The sequence below is a fragment of the Sorex araneus genome, chromosome 3 (genome assembly GCF_027595985.1).
Source record: "Sorex araneus isolate mSorAra2 chromosome 3, mSorAra2.pri, whole genome shotgun sequence".
Lineage (NCBI taxonomy): Eukaryota > Metazoa > Chordata > Mammalia > Eulipotyphla > Soricidae > Sorex > Sorex araneus.
In genome coordinates this window covers 194,649,120-194,670,697 of record NC_073304.1, presented here as the reverse complement: position 1 = coordinate 194,670,697, position 21,578 = coordinate 194,649,120, and the positions used below count along the sequence as shown (strand labels likewise).

Here is a 21,578-nt window from a genome sequence, read left to right as displayed (position 1 = left end):
AAAGAAAGAAAGAAAGAAAGAAAGAAAGAAAGAAAGAAAGAAAGAAAGAAAGAAAGAAAAGAAAGAAAGAAAGAAAGAAAGAAAGAAAGAAAGAAAGAAAGAAAGAAAGAAAGAAAGAAAGAAAGAAAGAAAGAAAGAAAGAAAGAAAGAAAGAAAGAAAGAAAGAAAGAAAGAAAGAAAGGAGGCTGGAGCGATAGCACAGCGGGTAGGGCGTTTGCCTTGCACGCGGCCGACCCGGGTTCTAATTCCAGCATCCCATATGGTCCCCTGAGCACCGCCAGGGGTAATTCCTGAGTGAAGAGCCAGGAGTAACCCCTGTGCATCGCCGGGTGTGACCCAAAAACAAAAAAAAAAGAAAGAAAGAGAGAGAGAGAGGAAGGAAGGAAGGAAGGAAGGAAGGAAGGAAGGAAGGAAGGAAGGAAGGAAGGAAGGAAGGAAGGAAGGAAGGAAGGAAGGAAGGAAGGAAGGAAGAGAGAGGGGCTGGAGTGATAGCACAGCGGGTAGGACGTTTGCCTTGCACCCGGCCGACCCGGGTTCGATTCCCAGCATCCCATATGGTCCCCTGAGCATGGCCAGGGGTAATTCCTGAGTGCAGAGTCAGGAGTGACCCCTGAGCATTGCTGGGTGTGACCCAAAAAGCAAAATAATAATAATAATAATAATAAGAAGAAGAAGAAGAAGAAGAAGAAGAAAGAAAGAAAGAAAGAAAGAAAGAAAGAAAGAAAGAAAGAAAGAAAGAAAGAAAGAAAGAAAGAAAGAAAGAAAGAAAGAAAGAAAGAAAGAAAGAGGGTCTTCCCTGGGATGCTGGTATTGAGTGGAGACACAGGGTGGTATAAGAGAATCATTTGGGTGTAGTAATAAGAAGACAAGATGGAAACAGGCAGGAAGGGAAGAAAGGGCAAGAGGAACTAAAGATTCCAAGGTGTCAAGTGGTAAGACTTCAAGAGGTCAGTATAAAAGCACTATTCCAAATAATAATACAACATGTAGGGCGCTTGCCTTGCACATGGCCAACCCGGGTTCAATCCTGGTGCCCCAAATGATCCCTTGAGCCACACCAGGAGTGATCCCTGAGCATAGAGCCAGGAGTGAGCCCTGAGCATCGAGCATTGCCAGGTATGGACCAATCCTCACCCCACTCCCCACCCAAATAAGGATCAGGAGATAGCTAATTTAGTGCAAAACAGTTTGAAAAACATTGAGACTGTGAATCTACTTAACATCTTAATATAAGAATACTTATGTGGCCAGGGAGATGGCTCAAAGAGGAAGGGAGGTCTGAGCCCAGAAATAGACCCTGAAGACAGCCAACTATGGCTCAAAACCAAAAGCTAAAGACAAAAATAGTACTTCTTCTGACCCATATTGTCTCCATAAGTCAAATTCCCAATTAAAGCAAAAATCCTTTTTATTAAAAGTTTATAAACACTGTCTATAAAATGTACCAAATGGCGGGGGCTGGAGAGATAGCACAGCGGGTAGGGCGTTTGCCTTGCACGCGGCCGACCCAGGTTCGAATCCCAGCATCCCATATGGTCCCCCTGAGAACCGCCAGGGGTAATTCCTGAGTGCATGAGCCAGGAATGACCCCTGTGCATTGCCGGGTGTGACCCAAAAAACAAAAAACAAAAAAAAAATGTACCAAATGGCTTGAGGGATAACCTAGGAGTAAAGGCACTTGTTGCCCACCCCAATTCTACCCTGCATGGCAGGACTCCTATCCAAAACCAATAACAAAATAGGGATGGCCGGGGTCAGAAAAATAGGGATGGTACTTGCCTTGCACATGGACAACTCGGGTTTAATCCTGGCATCCCATATAACCCCTGAGCACAGAGCCAGGAATAGCCCCTGAGCACTTCTGAATGTGGCCAAAAACCAACCAAACAAAAACCAAAAAACCCAATCAACCAAAGACCCAATTGCTTATTTTTGATGTGCAAAGTATAATTAACAGAATTTTAAAGGAGTTAGGGGGAGCATCTCAGTGCCATGGAGAGCCTGGGCAATAAAGCTTCCTTGGGAAGGATGGTTTCCCAGACCCCAGGAACACCAGCTATCCTTGTGAAGGCAAGCACTCTCCCTGCTGACGGGGTCTCTTCAATGGTGCAAGGCAAGTGCCTTACTCATTGCACTATCTCCAGCCCCAGATCTGCAACACTATTGTGTGTGGGGGGGGGAGGGGGTGTGGGGGAGGTGGGGGTGGTGGGAAAGGGATGGGCGGGGGCAGGGGCGGGAGTGTCTTCTCTTTTATGAAATAACAGTGTTGGTATATGGACTGGTATTTTAACTGACCAAGGATGATAGGATGATTAGAGATCCCAAAGTAAAAGAGGGAATACACCCTCAAAGCCGCAGGGACGGAAAGGAGGTCTGGGCAGAAGTCTAGAGTCGGCAAAGGGGCATACCGCCCCGCAGTGCCCACCCGCTCTGCAATGGCAGGTGGGTCCCGGTAGGTGAGGGCGGAGTCAGCAGAACAGCCAAGGCAGGAGTAGGGCCAGGGGCGGAGCCGATGCTGCGCATGCGCCAGTGTACAAGTATGCACCCGCCCAGCAGTACCACTAAAGCCCGGTAGAGGGCGGCCGCCCTCCTCTCACCGACCGGCTGGAGCTGCCGAGGCCGCGGATTTCGCCTCTTAGCCCCGCCCCCAAGAGGCGTCCCCGGGGAGGTAGGGACAGAGGGGGGATGTAGCAGTAAGATGGCCTCTCTCCTTATCGCAAAGGGATGTGGCACAAAGAAGCGAGGGTGAGCCCGGGCTGGCTTTGTTTTTGTCGCTGCTCCATATCCGAAGATCAAAACAGTCCCAGATAATAGTTGATGCTCGATGCATGCTCACTGGTGGGACAAATGAATGGATGGATGAATAAACAGAAGATTACAGGGACACTTGGAGCCTCAGCGGTGGGAAGAGGTCTGGAACTGCATCCAGAAGGTTCAGCGGACTTGTATGACCAGCTCTGGATTGCTGTCGCAGAGATGGTCACTGGCACCTCCCTGCCTCTGCCTTGGCACACCTCGAGGTTTGCTCAGAGACTGGTGACATCACACCAGCATGTGGGCATAGTGCCCAAGCGGGATGGCTGGACTTGTCCTCCCGTTCCAATCATTGGTGTGTTCCCTGTAGGAGTCAGGTCCTGGCAGCCTGCAGAGAGCGCCCCACTGCCAGCTCTAGGCAACAAGCTGTTCACCGCTACAGAGATCCCAAACTGCGACTTTGTCAAGTTTTCCCGAGGCTCAAAGCCAAGGGCCAGGAGGCTTGAAAATGGCTTCCCCAAACCTTCCACACCCCTACCCCAAATCCCACCAAGACTTGGGTCTCTTCTGAATCTGCTAAATGTGCCGCATACATGATATTCCCGACCCCACCCCCTCTGGCAGAGTTGAGGGAAATAGCATAATGAAGTATTGTTCTTTGCTTTTCCACATAAATGACAACTCTTCTCTATTTCCACAGAGGAAAAAAGGAAACTCTGTTTAAGGACCAGCCACACGGGTTTAAATAAAATCTCCATACGGTCTTCAAGGGGGTTTATTCTCAAAGTTGGGAAGGCTCCTGTAGACAAATCTCCTGTTCCTCCCAACACGAAACATTCAATCCTTGTTTGAGATCCGTGTGTTCACCTCTGGAGGCCCCTACGAGGCCTGCTTCTCGAACTCTTTGAAGTGGAAAGAAAGCACAAATCGAACTGCCATAGAAGTAAGGAAGCGGCAGAAGCTTCTCCCTTTCCTAGCACCCCCCCCCCCACCTCCGCGTTAAGAGCCCTGGCCAAACCCACCAGGGCATGTGAGCACCTGTGTGTTACTCAGCTGGGCAGAAAACATGCTTGGCCAGGTGAGGCGGCATTGCCCCAGTTGTGGTGGCACATGGCCAGGGACCTGCCAGCCCTGGGGCATTGGGATTCCAGAGTTGGTGAAGTGTAGAAACTGCCAAGGCAAGCCTCCTTTCCTCAGAGGAAGGACGTGTGTCCTTATTCTCAGCCTCCACAGTCTTCAAAGAGGACTTTCTGAGCCCATGTCAGGAGCACGATGCTCAATGGGGTAGGGGCTTGCTTTTGTTTTGTTTGGGGGCCACATTCAGTGGCTCTGACCCAGGAATTACTCTTGGCAGTACTCGGGGCACCATATGGGGTGCCAGGGATTAAACCTGGGTCAGTTGCATGCAAGGTAAGTGTCCTACCTGCTGTGCTATGGCTCCGGCTCCAAGCTGCTTGCTTTTTTTCTATGGCTGTTTAGACTGGCATTACTTGAAACAATGGGGCTGGAGAGATAGCAAAGGGATTGGAACACATGCTTTGCATGCAAGAGGCTCAGATTCGGTCCTGGATAATGCATGGTACCCCAAGTACTGCCAGAAGCAATCCCTGAACAACAAACCAGGCGTAGGCCTCCAAGTGTGGGCCCCAAACAAAACAAAACTAAAACTAAATAATTGTGGGATTACTTCTTCCTAAAAAAGTCAAGAATTCAGAATTTGGTTCTACTGTCACACTGACCACATTTCCCGTGTAGCCACATGTGACTAGTGGTACCAAGTAGGAAAGCTCAGCTGATGGACCAGTTCCCAATTTGCAGATGCCTCATTTAACAGATCTGGTCTGTGGTATGTTTCTCAACCTTTTTCTGATCATAAGCCCCTTCTGATCCTGTTTCCTTCCTGTGCGCCCCTTACCCCACATCCTAGAGGCTGGCCCTCTAGTCTTATGCATGACCCCCATTTATATGATCTCTATTTGTGGCCTCCTTGGAATATCCTGGCGGATCATGGATATATCCATAGAGGGCCATATGGTTCCCCATTGAGAAACAATCGCCTGGAGGATGCTGTTCACCATATCCCAGTCAGTCTTGCCTCTCATTGCGCTTCTGTACTCTTCTCTGCCTGGACCTTGTCTTGACAGTGAGGCCTCAGTGAGAGGTGGGGGAGGGGACAGCAACCATCCCCAGCCTGGGAGTAGAAGCCAAGCGTAGAGGGGCTGAAAAGGCAAGGCGGGATGGAAGCCAGCCCCCACCCCAAGGCATCCCAGGCCCCAGAGAAAGCCCCTCAGTGCCACACAATCGGTCCTTGTTTCTGCAGATTCTCCAACCCGTACATGGGTAAGACATCTGGAATGTTGTGGCCTGAGGGCTTCCCCGCTTCACTCTTTGCTGGACTCCCCTAATCTGGGTGCTCCTGGAGACAGCAATACCAGCAGAAGCCTGGCCTTGCGATGGCAAATAAAGCCCCTGGCACGGATACCTCATGCTGAGCTGCATGTCTTGAGTATCTAGGTCGAGAGCCAGGGTGCTAAAGGCAGGCTCACAGGGAGCCAGCCCGGTCTGCCCACTCCCCCGTTCTAGCCCCAGGCACTGAGTTTGAGAAGTTTTGCTACGAGAGCAGAATGGAAGGAGCAGAGGACAGAGCCAGGGGCTAGCAGATTCTGGGCTCCATTCTGTCTGCAATTCTGGTTCAGAGCTCATCAAGATGAACTGTCAGGGGCAAGGCAGGTGTCATGAGACAAACTAAATTGTAGAGAAACCACAAAAAAAAAAGTGGAGTTTGCTTGTTCGACTGGAAAACAAGTAGGTCGGAAGAAGCCTGCTATTCTAAATGCAGTGGCATCAGCCAAGAATTCTACTGGGGAAAGAGAAAAGCAAAACAGCATGGTTAAAAAAAAATCTGCTACTGGGCTAGAGAGATAGTACAGCAAGTAAGGTGCTTACCTTGCATGAAGCCTACTCGGGTTCAATCCCTGGTACCCCACTATGGTCCCCTGAGCCCCACCAGGAGTGATTCCTGAATGCAGGGCCAGGAAAAAGCCATGAATACCACTGGGTGTTACCCCCAAATAAAGATACATCAAAAATCTATCAAAACTACAGACCAGACTGGAAACCCAGGGCTAAGTAATTCAACTAAGTCTACCAAGTCAGCGTGGACATCACACTGGGCTATTTTCCTGTCTCCAGCTAAAAAAGGCCTTTTGAGCTAAAGCACCATCCTGGGGCAAGATTAGCAAAGCAGGCCAGAGAGAGAGAGAGAGATAGAGTTCAAACAGCTGAGCACACACGCTGGAGGTCCAAGATCCACCCCCAGCATTGAAAGGGACGGCCAGGAGCAAGCTGCAAGCACAGAGCCAGAAGTAGCCCCTGAGTACAGCCAGATATGGCCCCAAATAAAACTAAACAAAATGACCAGCAGACAGGAGTCCTTTAGAGGCCTGTGGCATTCTGGGGCTGGGGGAGAGTCTCTTCCCCAGGTGTCAGCGACTGATCTACAATGATGAGAATGCTCACTTTGAGCTCTTACTATATACCAGACATATAAAGGACACAGGAGGAGTGGTGGAGAGCCCACGGTTCATTTAGGAGATGAGAGGGCTAGAGCAATAGTACAGTGGTTAGGGTGTTTGCCTTGCATGTGGCTGATTCGGACCCGAGCGTATATTCCCTAAATGCCTACCAGAAATGATCCCTGAGTGCAGAGTGAGGAGTAAACCTGGGCACCACTGGGTGTGAGGGGGAAAAAACCCACTTGACAGATGAGGAAGGTGAGGCATGGAGAAATTTAATAGTTTGCCCAAGGTGCCCCAGCTTGTAAGCAGCAGAGGTAGGATTTGAATGCAGATGGCAGTGCCAGGGCCACACACTGTGAAGTACTGACAGTACATTACCTCAGTGTACCCCACTCCCATGAGTATACCTCCTCTACCTATGCTTTCCTCTCCCGCAAAGGAGCTAGGAATGGTTCCTACAAGCCAAAGAAGCCTTTCACCCAACTTCCTATCTGCTAGCATCTGTTTCTACAACAGGAGATGCAGCTTCAGGATTTCAAAGAGAACTGGATGGGGGGAGGGGACGCTGCAGGCAGCAGGTGTGAAAAACCTGAAAACCACTTTGCTTTCTAGTAGGGGCCCTCCAGAGGACAGACCTCAAAACCAGGAGCTGGGTGGGGAACTCAGGGGCCTGGTAAAAGCACGGAAACTCCACTGGCCCCTGCCCTGGAGACCAAACCCCTGGGGTTCTGGCCAGAGCAGATGAGAGCCAGAAGGAATGGAAGAATATATAGAGGGCAGCAGACATAAGGAGCGAGACCCGGACGTTTCTTAGCTGGGCGTCCTGTCACAGCACTAAGAGATCTAGGACAAGTAATGAGTTTGTGTATAGGTATGCAATTATATGTACATAGGTGTTTCTGTGTATAGGTGTCTATGAATGTTTGTGTATGTGCACACGTGTATATGGCTATAAATGTGTGCATTTGTGTACCTGTGTGTTTGTGTATGGAAGTGGGTTGTGGATATGTGGAAGGGCATATGTGTCTATGTCTATGGATGTGTACGTGTGCATGTGTATATGTATCTGGGTATGGAGGCATGTATGAATGTGTGTTTATGTTATGTGTAGTACTGTAGCAATGTCGTCCCGTTGTTCATCGATTTGCTCGAGTGGGCACCAGTAACATCTCCATTGTGAGACTTGTTACTGTTTTTGGTATATCAAATACGCCACAGGTAGCTTGTCAGGCTCTGCAGTGCGGGATGTTATGTGTATGTGCATATAAATATGTATGTGTATATATGTCTGGGTATGTAGATGTCTATGAATGTGTATACATGTATAAGTGTATATGGGTGTATATGTGCATGTGCCTGGGTATATAGGTGTGCATGAAAGTGTGTGGATGTGTATATGGATGTGTATGTGTATATGTGTCTGGGTATGTAGGTATGTATAAAAGTGTGTGCATGTGTGTATGTATATAAATGTATATGTGCCTGTTATGTAGATGTGTATGCATGTGTATGTGTATATATGAATGTGGATGTATGTGTATGGATGTGGATGTGTGCATGCATGTGTGTGTGCAAGAAAAATAACGAAGCTCTGGGAGAGGAGTGTAGACAGGCATCTGTCACAGGGTGACTCGCCTCCACAAGGGAGGGGGCCTCTGGGGTGGGGTGGTCAGACTGGCACCCCTCATCTCCTCTAAGCCTCAGCTGCATTCCTGGCTGCTGCCATCAACCTCACCTAAACCAGAAACTCCAGTCATTGCCCAGAAATCCTGAGGCACCTCCGGATGGCCACAGCCTGCAGTGGGGCTCACTAGTGCGGCTCTGCCAGGCGAGCCAAGGACTCGGGGGAACGGGGATGTTTGCTGGTCACTTGATTCCGGGAAGACCGACCGCAGCAGTCCCCCAGGCAGCTTGGGCGACGGGCCCGGATTCCCTCTCACTTCTATTGATCTTGATGCCTGGCCAAGAGCACAGGGCCTCAACCTCAGCCCGGGCCTGTGTCCTTTTGGTAACCTGGGCCGCCTGGGAAAGGGACACAGGCTGGGCAGGCCCAGAGCTGTGTCCCTGGGGCAGGCACCCAGTGCCCAGGGTCTGAACAGCTCTGGCCAGAACAAAGTACAGTTGCAGCCACCCCTGTGGGAGACTTTGCCCTGTGCTGAACTGTGCCTTTGCCATCGGCTCCACAACCCACCCAGCCCCAGAGGAGGAGGCCCCGGAGGAGCCGGGATGGGGCCTTTCCCTTCAGCAGCGCCCTGGAAGGCTCCCAAGAGCTCCAGCACTTTCCCCTGGAGCTGACGGGCTGGGCATGAAACTGGGTGGCACCCGGAGTCCTAACTGGCTGGTGCTGCTGCCAGTGTCACTGCTGCTGTGAGCCCACGCTACCCTGGGCTGAGAGCTCTCTGTTTCACAAATGTCTTCTCCGAGGATAGCGCGAGTGCCTGCTCACAGGCTGGCATCACTTCTCCCCAGAACCAAACCCACAGCATGAGGCAGAGTGGGGGGCTCCCGCCCAGACTGTGCTAAGCCTCCCGGCCCTTCCGACCTGGCCTGTCTCTAGCCCGGAGCCACGCCAACACCTCACATGCCCCCCACAACCCAGCCCTCTTCTGCACCCCGAGCCAGGGACAGCCTCACGGTCCTGCTGCCAGAGGAGAGAGCCAAGGAAGTACCCTGGAGGCAGCAGCCTCCCTGTGGGTGCCTCGCCTGCCTGCCACAGAGCCTGGCAGGGAGAGAAGCCGGGAAGAGGGAGGAAATGAGTCAGCTCTTTGCAGAAAAGGGAATGAGAGGGTGGAGCCAGCAGAAGAGAGGTCAGGGGGCATAGGGCACAGGAGCCCAAAAGGTCACTAAGAATGGGAACCAGGTGCAGGAGGGGTAATGGGGCCCAGAGTGGAGAGGAGTGACAAAGGCAGCAGGGTGACGCTGCCAAAGCACATGGCCCCCACAGGCCAAAGCACCCAGCACTGCCCCACCTGAGGACGGAATCCAAGGTGGTTCCCTTTCTGACTCAGGTCCGGGCTGGAGAAAGCACAGCCCATGGCGGTCTGCCAGCCACCTTCTCTCGCCTCCGGTCCCCACAGCTTCCCATCACCTGAGTCCAGGAACTCCAGAAGCCCGACCTGGGCTGCGGAGGGAGACAGATGACCTGTCCCAGAAAGGCCAGGCACTGTACCTGCCCTGCCACCCCCCACGCCAAAAAGCACAGCCGCCACCGCTGCCCTCTCAGTCGGCCCTAGCCAGGCAGGAGCTGTCCTGAGACTCCAGCTGGAATCTGTTGCTCTAACTGGGGGAGATCCTTGCTGTGAAAATTCCCAGCCTGCTGACATTCCGACACGCAGCAGCCGGGAAAGAGGGAAGAGGAAGCCTTGATCCCTGCCGGGGCAACATTCCACCCCTCTGAGCCCTCAGTCCCAAAGACAGGCACATTCCTCCCAGGCCCCCTGGGGAGGCCCTTGTGTGACCCATGTGTCCCTAGTAGGGGGTGCCGGGGAGAGGGGGAGTCCGCAGAAGTCAGGCTGTTCCCAGGAAGCTCCCCCAATGACACCTCCCTTCTGCAGGATATGTCCCACCTCGCTCTCCTGGATCACAGCAGCACCCCATTACACGACTAGGAGGCCTCCAGGCCCCCAAGGTGAGCCAAACAAGGGCAGAATGGGAAAGCAGGTCCTGAGTAGAAATCCTTTAACGCACACCCATGGACTGCTCCCATGGCGTATTCTCGTCTGGGAGAAACAGAGCGTGGATTAAATTGCTGATGGAGGGTCGGAGAGAGTGCGTGCTCAAGGCGCTGGCCTTATATATGGCTGTGCAGGGTTCAATCCCCAGAACTACATATGGTCACCCCAGCGCCACCAGGAGTCATTCCTGAGCAGGCACGGGCCCTGAGCACTGGCAGGTATGGCCTCCAAACCAAAAACCAAAAAGAGCGAAACTGGAGATGAAGACTGAGCAAAGGGGCTGAAAGAGACAGACAGTACAGCGAGCAGGTGAGGAAACTGCCTTGCATATGGCCAAACCCAGTTCAATCCCTAGAACTATAATCCCTGAGCAATGCCAGGCGTGAGCCCTGAGCACAGCCAGATAAGCCCAGACCTGGGAAAAGAAAAAAAAAACCCAAAACATCAGAGCAGAAGGATGGGGGTATTCCCGGATGTTCCCAGAGGCAGACCTGACATGATCCCAGAAGATCAGGGAAGGCTGCCCTGAGGAAATGAGGAGCAAACCCTGGCACTGCACATGAGTGTCTGACGTGGGCAGGGAACTGCTTCTAAGAATAAGGGCACAGCAGGGAGGACATGGCAAATAAGAGCTCCACCTTAGGGACTGAAAAGATAGCCGAGGGATCAAGGTGCCTGCCTTGTAGACAGTGGTCAAGGTTCAATCTCCAGCATCCTATATGGTTCCCTGAACACCTAGAGGTGATCCCTGAGCACAGAAGAGCAAACTTTTCCCCCCCCAATTAAAAAAAAAAATCCACGACAAACCCACCTTGGGTGCCCTGCTCCCCATCTGTGCCCACAGCACCTTCTCACAAACAGTGGTGCTTGTCTTGTGTCAGAGGAATTTCCAGGGACCCTGCCACCCCACGTGTCACAGGGATCCGTGTTAGCGGGTAAGGGCCCCAAGGGTAGGGGGACAGCAATCTGCCCTCCAGGACCCAGTAGCAGGGATGCAGAAGGGCAAATGTGCCCCTTCCACCAACCTGGGAGCCACATCCTAGTGCTGCCAAGCCAGGCGCGGCTTGTCTTCCTAAATTTTCCTTTCTGGGACCTCTCCCAGCACCCAGCGCGCCTGAGCACACTTCCTCCCACAGAGCCACAGAGCAAGATAGCCAGCTCCTCCTGCTTCCCTTCCCTCTGGAGAACAGGCTTCTAGGGACTGACAGACAGGCAGCAGGCAGCTAAGGTCAGACCATTACTGCCTCCCCCCTACCCTCTAAGCAATGACGAGCTAGGAGGTGATGCCTTGGGTTCAAATCCCCATATGCTGTTTAATAGTTGGAAACCTTAGGCAATTTACTTTTTTTTTTTTGGCGGGGGTGGGGGGATGCCACACCGGAGGGAGGCGTGATATTCAGGGGCTTACTCCTGGTTCTGTGCTCAAGGATCTGAGACCACATGCGATGCCTAGGATTGAACACGTGTAGGCTATGTACCAGGCAAGCATACTATCTGCCACTCTATCTCTCCAGCCTTTAGGCAAATTACTTAAACTTCGCCTCCTACAATCCAGTTTCTTCATCTGTAAAATAAAGATTATTCAACCGTACTTCAAAGCACTGTTGGGGGTCAGGGAGATAGTGCAGAGGTTAAGACACTTCCCTTGCACTCAGCAGATGGCTTTGCTCCCTGGCGGGCAGCACCACCGGGAGTGATCTCTGAGCACCTGCCGGTCGGGTCCAAAGACCAAAACCAAACCCAAAAAATCGTTGAGCAGTTGGGAAGATAAAATGAACGAAAACCTAGAACAGAGCCCGATGGTAGGGAACAAGGGAATGCCCGTCCGCCTGCCCTGAGCCTCAGAGGGATTTTTCAGGCTCCTCCCTCTAGGCATTTCTGTTCAGCTGCATCTTCAGTAAGCCCTGCTCAGGAAGCAAGTATGTGCCACACACCTTTCGGATGCTACACAGAATGCTGAGCAAACACCCCTGTTTTTCCCTATGCAGGAGTTTGTGCAAAGAGGCCAGAGTCTAAGGAAACTGCTTCCCCAAATCAGCTCCGCCGACACTGTCCCCCAATGTAAATCAGAACAGAAGCTGCTGCCAAACCCCATGCCAGACTTTTACTGAGCCCCCACCCTCCCAAAACTGTGGTGCAGGAAGTGGGGGGCCGTGAAGACTCCACTTCTCCATGCAGTGCCAGTCTGGTAATGTCCTGGGGCACATCCGTTCCTGATGCCCAGGACTGACAATGAAGGCGCCAGGCAGCCGGCCTGGGCAGCAGGGGAGCCCCCACCCCAACTGGGTCACCAATCCCCACTTCCCAGATGCTGCTCTACACCTCAGGCCCAGGCAGGAGAATCCAGCAGCTCCGCGCGGAGCAGGGTGGCCGGAGCCCCACTGGCAGGCCGTGCGCGTGCTTGTGGTTTCTGAGAAACGCTGAAGAGATTTGCAGCATTTTTAAAATACTTGTGTTCCCACCCGCTACACTCTCCGCTTCACCCCACTCCTCACCCACCCCCAGGCTGGGTGTTTGCCTATCTGGTATTTTCCAGAACCATGTCAAAGTAAATAAGAAAGATTAGAAGGGAGCAGAGGGCAGGGTGGCTGTGCTGTCGGGGTGAGCGGGAGGGGTTCAGGCTGGGGCCAGAAAGGGTCAGGGTGAGATGTCTCCCCGGCTCCCACACCACGGCTCTGCGCTGTGCCTGCAAACCACCCCCCCCCCCCCGCAAAGACCAGAATCTATCCCCTCACCCTGTTCTGTGTGGTCTGGGCACTGTGCCCATTACCCATGAGCTCGGTGGCCAGGATCCGGGGGCACCATTCACTCAACATCTCAGGGAAAAGGAGGAAGAAAGGAAGAACGTCTTGGGAGAGCAAGCCCAGTGGCAGAGGTGTGACTGAGACCTTCACTCAGGCCTGCTGGTCCCGCACCACGGATCCAGGTTAGGTAGCCCTTCAAGGACTTTTCACCCTCTCACACCCACACCCTTAGCACCCACCCACTGGCCCCACATTACCAAGAAAGTCTTCATTTGGGGGTTCTACTCTGAGGCCCTAAGTCTGGGCTCTCATATGATGAGACTCGGATGCCATTTGAAGCTTTGGCACAAAATGAAGTAAAACTGACCCGTTTGGGGCCAGAGAGATAGTACAGGGGTGAAGGAACTGGCTTTGCATGCTGCCAATCTAGGCTTAATCCCCAGCATCCTGTATGGTCTCCCGAGCACTGCCAGGAGTGAACCCTGAGCACAAAGCCAGGAATAAGCTTTGAGATCAAAACCAGAAATAATCTTTGAGCATCACCAGGTGCCTCCCAGTAAAAAACAAATAAAATGAATAATAGTCTCGTTTAAAACATAAAAATCAAAAACCTCCCAAGGATCATGTAGCATGACATTAAGAACAGAAGCATTCTTGGGGCTGGAGTGATAGCACAGTGGGTAGGGCGTTTGCCTTGCACGCGGCTGACCCGGGTTCGAATCCCAGCATCCCATATGGTCCCCTGAGCACTGCCAGGGGTAATTCCTGAGTGCATGAGCCAGGAGTGAACCCTGTGCATTGCCAGGTGTGACCCAAAAAGCAAAAAAAAAAAAAAAAATAGAACAGAAGCATTCTAGAACTGTGATTTGCAACTGCCAAGACTCAAGTCACTTTTTACAAGTGTAAAAAAGGTTAGAAAACTCTGAGCTGAGGCAGTGCCCAGCTGCTTCACCACCCTCAGCCTGTGCTCCTCAGAGTGAGAGCACTCCTATGATTAGTCTGCTCAGATTCTCTCAGAATAGAACAAGGCCCACATACAGAGAACAAGAGTGTTCCTCACAAGGGCGGAGTAAGGCACCTGCCTTACATGGGGAGGACCTGACACTGCAAAAAAATAAAGAGAAAAAAGGGGGCTACAATGGGTAGGGCTGCATGTACTTGACTTGCACATGCCAATTTGGGTTCAATCCCCAGCAGCATAAATGATCCCCTGAGCACTCCAGGAGTGATCCCTGAGCACAGAGCCAGGAGTAAGCACAGCTGGTAGGGTCCAAACCAAAACAATTTTTTTTTAATTAACTTAAAAGAAAAGAAGAGAAAAAGAAGGCCAAAGAGAGTATTTAATGGGCTGAGCACAGGCTTTGCCTGCAGGAGGCCCAGATTCGATTCCCAGCACTACACGGTCCCCTGAGGACCACTGGGAACAGCTGTCAGCACAGCCGGATGTGTTTAAAGGAAAAAGAAAAAAAAAAAAAGACTTCCTCTCCAGGAGTGTCTTCCAACTGAGGCCCCTTCTCCCTAGTAGATCCGGCCACTTCTGCTTCCTGCTCCTCTGGATACTGGACAGAGGATGTGGATAGCAGTCAGGGTGCTAGCTGTGCTTCCTCAAGGAGAGATTCTGCTTTCCTTACGTAGTTCCTGGTGTCCCTACAGTGCGTGGTCCTTAAGAAGACTTCATTATATATTTAAGGGAATGAGCAAAGGAAGGCTCAGAAAGGTTCAGTAACTTCAGCAAAATGCAAACATAAGTTTTTCCAACTCCAGAGTGCATGTGCTTTCCACAGTGCCCATTTCTCTTCCAACCTTTAGACCAGTGTTTCACAGCCAGGGCAACATGGCTGCATATGACCCTCTGGTGGTGGTGTGGGGGGGGGAGCGGGGGGAGGGACGGTGAGGGGGGGCGTCACCGAATATTCCAATGGGGCCACAGGTTAAAGTTTCTTAAGTGTTGGGAGCCAAAGTTTGAGACTAGGGAGTCAACCATTAAGATGCGGGGGCAGGGACGTTCTTTCCACATGAAGAAGATAAGGTTGGAACCGAGCCATGGTCAGGAAAAAGATGAGAAACACTGATGCAGACAGTCTCAAAAAGGAACTCGGTGCCTCTGAGCACAAACCCCACGGCCCAACAGAAGACACCACCCCAGACCTCAGGCGTGTGGCGGCCAGCTCCCAAGGGCTCAGGAAACTGGACTGGACAGGGCGGAAATGTGGCCTCCCGCTGACCCCCACCTTCCCTCTCCCCGCATGGCCTCCCGAGTGGGCAGGCAGTGCTCCCTGGGCGGCTCCCACGCAGGCCAACAACCACACCAACCCAGGCTTAGCCAGGTGGGCTTTTCTGAGCTCCGCAGAAACATCCTACTTTCCCGGACCACCTGCCTGTCCCCACAACAGAGACCCTAACAGACTAAACCTAGTTCCTACCCTGATGACCCCAACACCTCCCAGACTCACAGAACACAAGACGTTATTTTTATTTTTAAGTCTGGTCCTGGGGGTTCCCCAGCCCTCGGGGTGGGGAGACCAGGCAGTGCTGGGGATTTGAACCCGGACCTCCCACAGGCACAGGCCCTTACCACTATCTCCCCAGGCCAGAGGGTTTGAGATCCATCTCTTTAGCAACACCTCACCTAATCTCGCCACACTCAAAGAATTCTGTCTCTGGAAAACTTAAAATAGTAATTATTCCGAAACTGATGTCCCCCTCTTCCCCTCCAATGCCTCCCTTGAGAAGCCCGGGAAAGAATTTACATTCTCCCTAAAGTGGCAGTGACATGTGATCTCCTCGCCTCTTTTCCCACATCTGCAGGTCACAGATCTCTCTCTCTCTCCTCTCTCTCTCTCCCTCTCTCTCTCTCTCTCTCTCTCTCTCTCTCTCTCTCTCTCTCTCTCTCTCTCTCTCTCTCTCTCTCTCTCTCTCTCTCTCCCCCCCCCTTTGGTTTGTGAGCAACACCCAAGGGTTACCCCTGCTTAGGGGACCATATGAGATGCCGGGAACAGAACTCGGGGCTGGCCACAGGCAAGACAAGCGCCCTACCCGCTGTACTATCGCTCAGGCCCTACGGTGCCCATCTCCACTGTTCCGATGGGCCAAGTCTCCCTCACCACTGCTTCCACCCAGATCCAGGCCTTCACGTCCATCCGCCCTCACCTGTCTCCAAGGCTCTCCTAGCTATCCCAGAAAACATTCTCCATCAGCAGCCAGACAGAATTTCTCAAATCTGCTCCTCTCAACCGCAGATCGCAGCGCTTCAATGCCCTTAGGCCAAAGTTCACATTCCTTTGCCTGGCTTCCCCTGGCCTTGGTGACCTGGTCCCTGCTTGCCTCTCAGGCTGCTCGGACAATACTCAATCCCAGAGCACTGTCCCCATGTGGCCCGAGTGTGTCCTCTCTCCACCCTCCAGACCTCCCTGTCATTCACCCCCTGGAGGCCAGTGCACTCTGCTGGCTCCCAGCATGGGGTTGGAACTCCTGTACGCCTGTCTCCCCTGTGGCATCACTCAGCCTTCCAGTAGCCACGAACCCTTCTGGACTTGACTGTGTCTGTCTTGACAGAGCTAGAACATGTACTGCTTGCTGCTGGATCCCAGGACCTGATCCAGGGTCACAGGAAGAGGCGTGGGCCATGCTTTGTGGACTCCCCACATACAGTGGAACCCCAGGGGTTGCCTCTCCCTGGGGCCTTCCATGAAGATCCTGGAGAGAAGTCTCGGGGCCTGCCCCTTGCCCCACATGCAAAAAGAGAACAGGTGGCTCGTCAGCGCCCCCAGGACTCCCTAGGGACAGGCAATGTGTGGACAGGCAGAGTGGCTGCCCAGAGCTGCCCCTGCAGGGCTAGCATTGTCAGGGGACTTCGCCCAGGAGCCTGGAGGAGGCGGGAAGATTCTTTCCTTGGCATGAATGGGGATTAGAACCCCTGCCAAGAAAGCAGCAGGAACTGGAGTGGGAGGAAGAGAAGGAGACAGCGGGTGAGAGGCTCAGAGGAGGCAGCACTTCCGCACCAGCTCCCTCTGCGCCCTTCAGCTGCCCCACCACCACCCGAGGAAGAGGTATGGGGCTTCTCTCTGCCCTCTGCTTGTCCTGTCAAGTAGCTCTAGGAGACCCATGATGATAGGTTCTCCCCAGGGCCCTCTGGCAGATTCCCCAGACATCCTCCAGACATCCCCCAAACCCCTTGGGCTTGCTCCCAAGAGGGACAGAGCAAGCCAGCATGTCAGGGATACCAATTGTAATGTAGAATCTACCAGGACCTCCCAACCTAAACCACCCACTACCCAGGAGTGGCAGAGCAGCAGCTAGCTGGGCAGGGAGGGTGGCTGGGAAACATGAGATGCCAGGATGATCCCTGCACTATAAACAGCATCTGGGATGCCAGCCCCAGGGTCCCAGGGAGGCCTGTCTGTGGTTCAGCAGGGAGCTGGCAACAAGCCTCTAGGGAACTCATTGTTTAAGAAGAAAATTCCATCTGTTAAATGCCATGTGAGCCTGTGAGAAAGCAGACAGACATTGCAACATGGTTTGATCTGGTCCTAAATTAAGGTCTGCTCCCCTGGCGATCCTGGGATGTGGCTTGGTGGTAGACCATGGGCCTTGAAAGTGTGAGGCCAGTGGAGGGAAGGGGGTGGAACAAGGTAAGGGAGGAGAGGTAAAGAAAAGTGGGGCTAGAGCAAGTAGGGTGTTGGCCTTGCACACAGCTGATTCCCCATATATTCCCCATATGATCCCCCTTGCCTACCAGGAGTGATCCCTGAGCACAGAGCCAGGAGTAAGTTCTGAGCATTGTCAGATATAGCCCAAAACCAAAAAAGAAAAAAAATAAGGAAGAAAGGAAAGAAAGAAAAAGAAGGATTGAAAGAAAAGAGGGAGGGGCTGGAGCAATAGCACAGTGGGTAGGGCGTTTGCCTTGCACGAGGTCGACCGGGTTCTAATCCCAGCATCCCATATGGTCCCCTGAGCACCGCCAGGGTAATTCCTGAGTGAAGAGCCAGGAGTAACCCCTGTGCATCGCCGGGTTTGACCCAAAATAATAAAAAAAAAAAAAACCTATTTGAAAGTAAAGAGGGAAGGCAGGAAGGAAGGAGGGCAGGAGGGAAGGAAGGAAGGAAGGAAGGAAGGAAGGAAGGAAGGAAGGAAGGAAGGAAGGAAGGAAGGAAGGAGGGAAGGAGGGAAGGAGGGAAGGAAGGAAGAAGGAAGGAAGGAAGGAAGGAAGGAAGGAAGGAAGGAAGGAAGGAAGGAAGGAAGGAAGGAAGGAAGGAAGGAAGGAAGGAAGGAAGGAAGACACTAAAAGCCTTCCCCATGTTAAGCTCAGCCTAGTGGCACTCCATGGGTATCTCTGGAATAAATGAGTCCAGTCCTTCCCTGCATTCCAGAACTCACTTACACTCACTCCCCCTTCCTGAGCTGCCTCACCCCAACCATATCCAAACTTGGGATAAAGGAAGATCTGGAACCCAACTTCTGTGTTTCCTGCCAGCGTTTGACCCCCTGCTCCTGATATGCTGTGGGCTGGGCAGCTCTGAGCACCCCGGGCCCCTCCCAGGGGAAACAGTGCTGGACTCTGCCTGTTTCCTTAGCATTTCCGCGTACTCAGACTCTGACACATCTGGCTGGTCACTTAGTGCTAAAATGGTCCTGCCCAGGTTGTGTGCTATTTAGGCTGCAGAGGCCAGGTTTGGACAGTCCTAAAATACCCACATCCTGGTAGAGAGGTAGGCCAGAGGCCAACTTGTCCTTCATATGCACTTTTTGAATATTTTTGGTTTGGGGGTCATATACCCAGCTGTGCTCAGGGCTTACTACTGATTCTGTGATCCACTGAGCTTGGGGAATTGAGTCCAGGTCAGCTGCATACAAGGCAAGCACCCTACCTGCTGTACTGTCTCTCTGGTCCCTCAAGCGTATTGTTTAAGCAGAACATTACAAGCTGCTAATGGAACCAGCCAATCATCATACCCCCTAAGGCCAGTGACCTCCAATCCCCTGGAAACCCACTCAGATGTAAAACCTGAATCTCTTCTGCCCCTGTGTCAACTGGGCCCCTTTAAGTGCATGGGATGGGAGCTGGGGTCTCAGACGTAGTGAGGTCACGCTAGTTCTGCAAGCTTGATTCTAGCTCTTTTTCAGTGCTGTGCTTTTCCTCTGCCAGGAGAGGTGATTAATCCTCATGGAGCCCCAGATCTTTATGAATCAGATGGGCCACTTCCCTGTTTCAACCCTTACAATGGTTCCCCTGGAATTAAAATCTAAACCACCATGATAAACACAATCCTCCATGATCTGGCCCTTCCCTGCTCCCACCGGCAGCCTTTCGTGGCCAGTCTCACTCCAGGGGCACTGACCAAAGTGGCATAGATCCCAGAAGGTCCACCACAACACAGGTTCGAAATAATGTCTTTTTTTTTTTTAACCTAGAAAAGCTAAATAAAGGGAGAGTGTATATTTTACTCCAGTATGTCTCTCAAATTTGCAAGTGGCACATGCCCCCTAGATAGAATTCAGAAAACACTGTGCCCAAAGAAAGCCCTAACCCAGCCTTCTTCCCCGAAGCTGGAATCGAATACACTTCCGCCCTCCGAATACACTTCCACCCTCGCTGAGAACACCCACGTGGAGCTTCCCCCCAGGCTGATGAGCGGTCTCTGAAGTCCAGCGAGCACCAGTGTCCCGATACGTGCTTGCACAGCTTCACCGCAGCACTGGGTACCAGTCATCCAGCCAAGGCGCAGGGCAGGTGATGCCAGCCTCCCCCAGCCCAGCTACCCTCCCTGCAGCCCAGGGAGTCACTCACCTCCGCCAGCTCCCTGCGGGGCCCCCCACAGCTCCGCAGCCAGCTCCGGCTCAGCTCACTGAGCTCCGGGATGGGCTGCACCTTGAGCCGCACGCTGTCCCCGGACTGCCGGATCATCTCCACGATCTCATCCCGGGACTTGCTCTCCACGTTGTGCCCGTTAATCTCCACCAGGCGATCTCCTGGCACCAGTCCCAGGCCCAGGTCCTTGGTACCCGCCCCAGGCTCCGCAAAATGAACTACCCGCCGGTACACCTGACCCTCGGGGCTCCGGTCCAGCATGGTGGTGCGACGCAGGGAGAAGCCAAAGTCCCCAGTGGGCCGGCGTTGCAGCTCTAGCTCCCGGAGGGCAGGGGGTGGTGGGGGCACCACGGCAGGCAAGCGCAGGTCAGCCGGGAACCTTTTGGTCACCAGCTCAGGGACTCGGGAGCGGGGCCCGGACCGAGGGAGGCCTGGGCCAGCATGCTGCGCCAGCTGTCCCTCCAGAGTCCTGACCTCCACCTGCGGGGACGGGGCGGCCGAGTGCTCCGAGGGCGTGGAGGTCTCCGAGGCGCTCTCATCCCGGCTCCGCTGGGAGAACGAGAAGCGCTTGACGATCATCTGCGAGTTCTGCTTGGCCAGGGAGCCAAACTTGGCGGCCCGCTGCAGCACAGAGCCCCGGAAGCTGCCCTCCTCGCCCTTGAGGTCATCACTGGAGCTGGCTGTGCTGAGGTGCCCCGAGTCCAGGATGATGCTGCCCCGGTTGCTGTCTGAGTCGATGTCCGTCAGGTGCAGGTCAGAGCCGCTGGCCACCTTGATGGGGATGGGGTTGGAGATCTCCAGGCGCGTCTTCGACTCCCGCTTGGAGGAGCGGTTCAGGTTGAAGAAGCCTCTGCGCAGGCTCATCTCCTCCAGGCTCCGCAGCTCCGCCGCTGACATCCGCTCCTTTTTCTCCTTCTTCTCCTTCTTCTCCTTCCGCCCGCCATCTTTGTCTTTGTCCTTCTTCATGAGGTTAAACATGGTGGGGGGCTGTTTTCAGGGGTGGCACCCCCGGAGGATTATGAGTGCTTAGTCTGGGACCTTTGTATCCCACCTGGCTGCTACAAACAGAAAGAGAAAGATTACTCAGAGACTTCCTGGGTCTCTAGTTCCCAGGATGGGGCACAATTACCTGAGAGCTAGTTTAGGGCCTAGGGTTCTGCTCAACACAGTACTGTCCCCTGCTTCTGAATCTGGGTAACACAGATACCATTATCCTCATTTCCCAAAAGTTTGGATAAGGTTGTAAAAGTCCAGACTCCAAATTCTCCGAATTAGGTGTGAAAGAGACATCTAGGAGTCCAACCTCCTGGGAGTCTGGACTTCATTTAATTAAGAGTTTTATTTAAGAATTTAAGGCAGGGCTAGAAAGATAGCTCAATGGGTTGAGTTCCTGCTTCGCATGCATAAGACTTGGGTTCGGGGCTGGAGTGATAGCACAGCGGGTAGGGCGTTTGCCTTGCACGCGGCCAATCCGGGTTCGAATCCCTGCATCCCATATGGTTCCCTAAGCACCACCAGGAGTAATTCCTGAGTGCAGAGCCAGGAGTAACCCCTGTGCATTGCCGGGTGTGACCCAAAAAGCAAAAAAAAAAAAAAAAAAAAAAAGACTTGGGTTCAATTCCCACTGTTACTGGGAGAGAGGAACATTGAGCAGGAACAGTGCCAGGTGTGCCCCCTGCCAAACCGATACAAAGAAGAAATGGAAGGGATCTGTGCACCATCACCTCCCCATGGCATGTGCCCATGAAGGCAGCATCTGTGCTCCTGGATACTAACCCAAACCTGCCATTCCCAGAGCAGGATCCTTAGTCATTGCCTGCTGAAGTGCTCAGAGAATGAATCCACGTGCCAGGCATAATAGCAGGCAGTTACACTATCTCACTGGAACCTCGCTTCTTCCCTTCAATAGCATTATCTACACTTTACAAATGAGGAGTTAGAAGAGTATAAGGGAATTGTCATGCCACCAGTAAGTGGCAGTGCAGGGACTCAGTGGCCAATACTGTGCTCTTCCCAGGGCCTGGGCACCCAAAATGTAACACAGAGGGAGAGAAGGAAGTTCCAGACACACAGAACAGAC

At 52.9% G+C, this 21,578-nt stretch overlaps 1 protein-coding gene across 10 annotated transcripts in view; it reads right to left on the bottom strand.

Moving 5' to 3' along the window:
• MYO18A (myosin XVIIIA) overlaps nucleotides 1-21,578 on the bottom strand; it is a 106,594-nt gene that overhangs the window by 73,085 nt on the left and 11,931 nt on the right. For 9 of the 10 annotated variants that reach the window (XM_055133999.1, XM_055134002.1, XM_055134001.1 and 6 more), the window contains one exon: nucleotides 19,478-20,556. In XM_055133999.1, the coding sequence (XP_054989974.1) occupies nucleotides 19,478-20,476 (999 nt within the window). In that variant the 5' untranslated portion in view covers nucleotides 20,477-20,556. Of the gene's footprint in view, nucleotides 1-19,477; nucleotides 20,557-21,578 lie in introns of those variants that run through there. The other variant, XM_055134000.1, reaches the window with a different exon arrangement.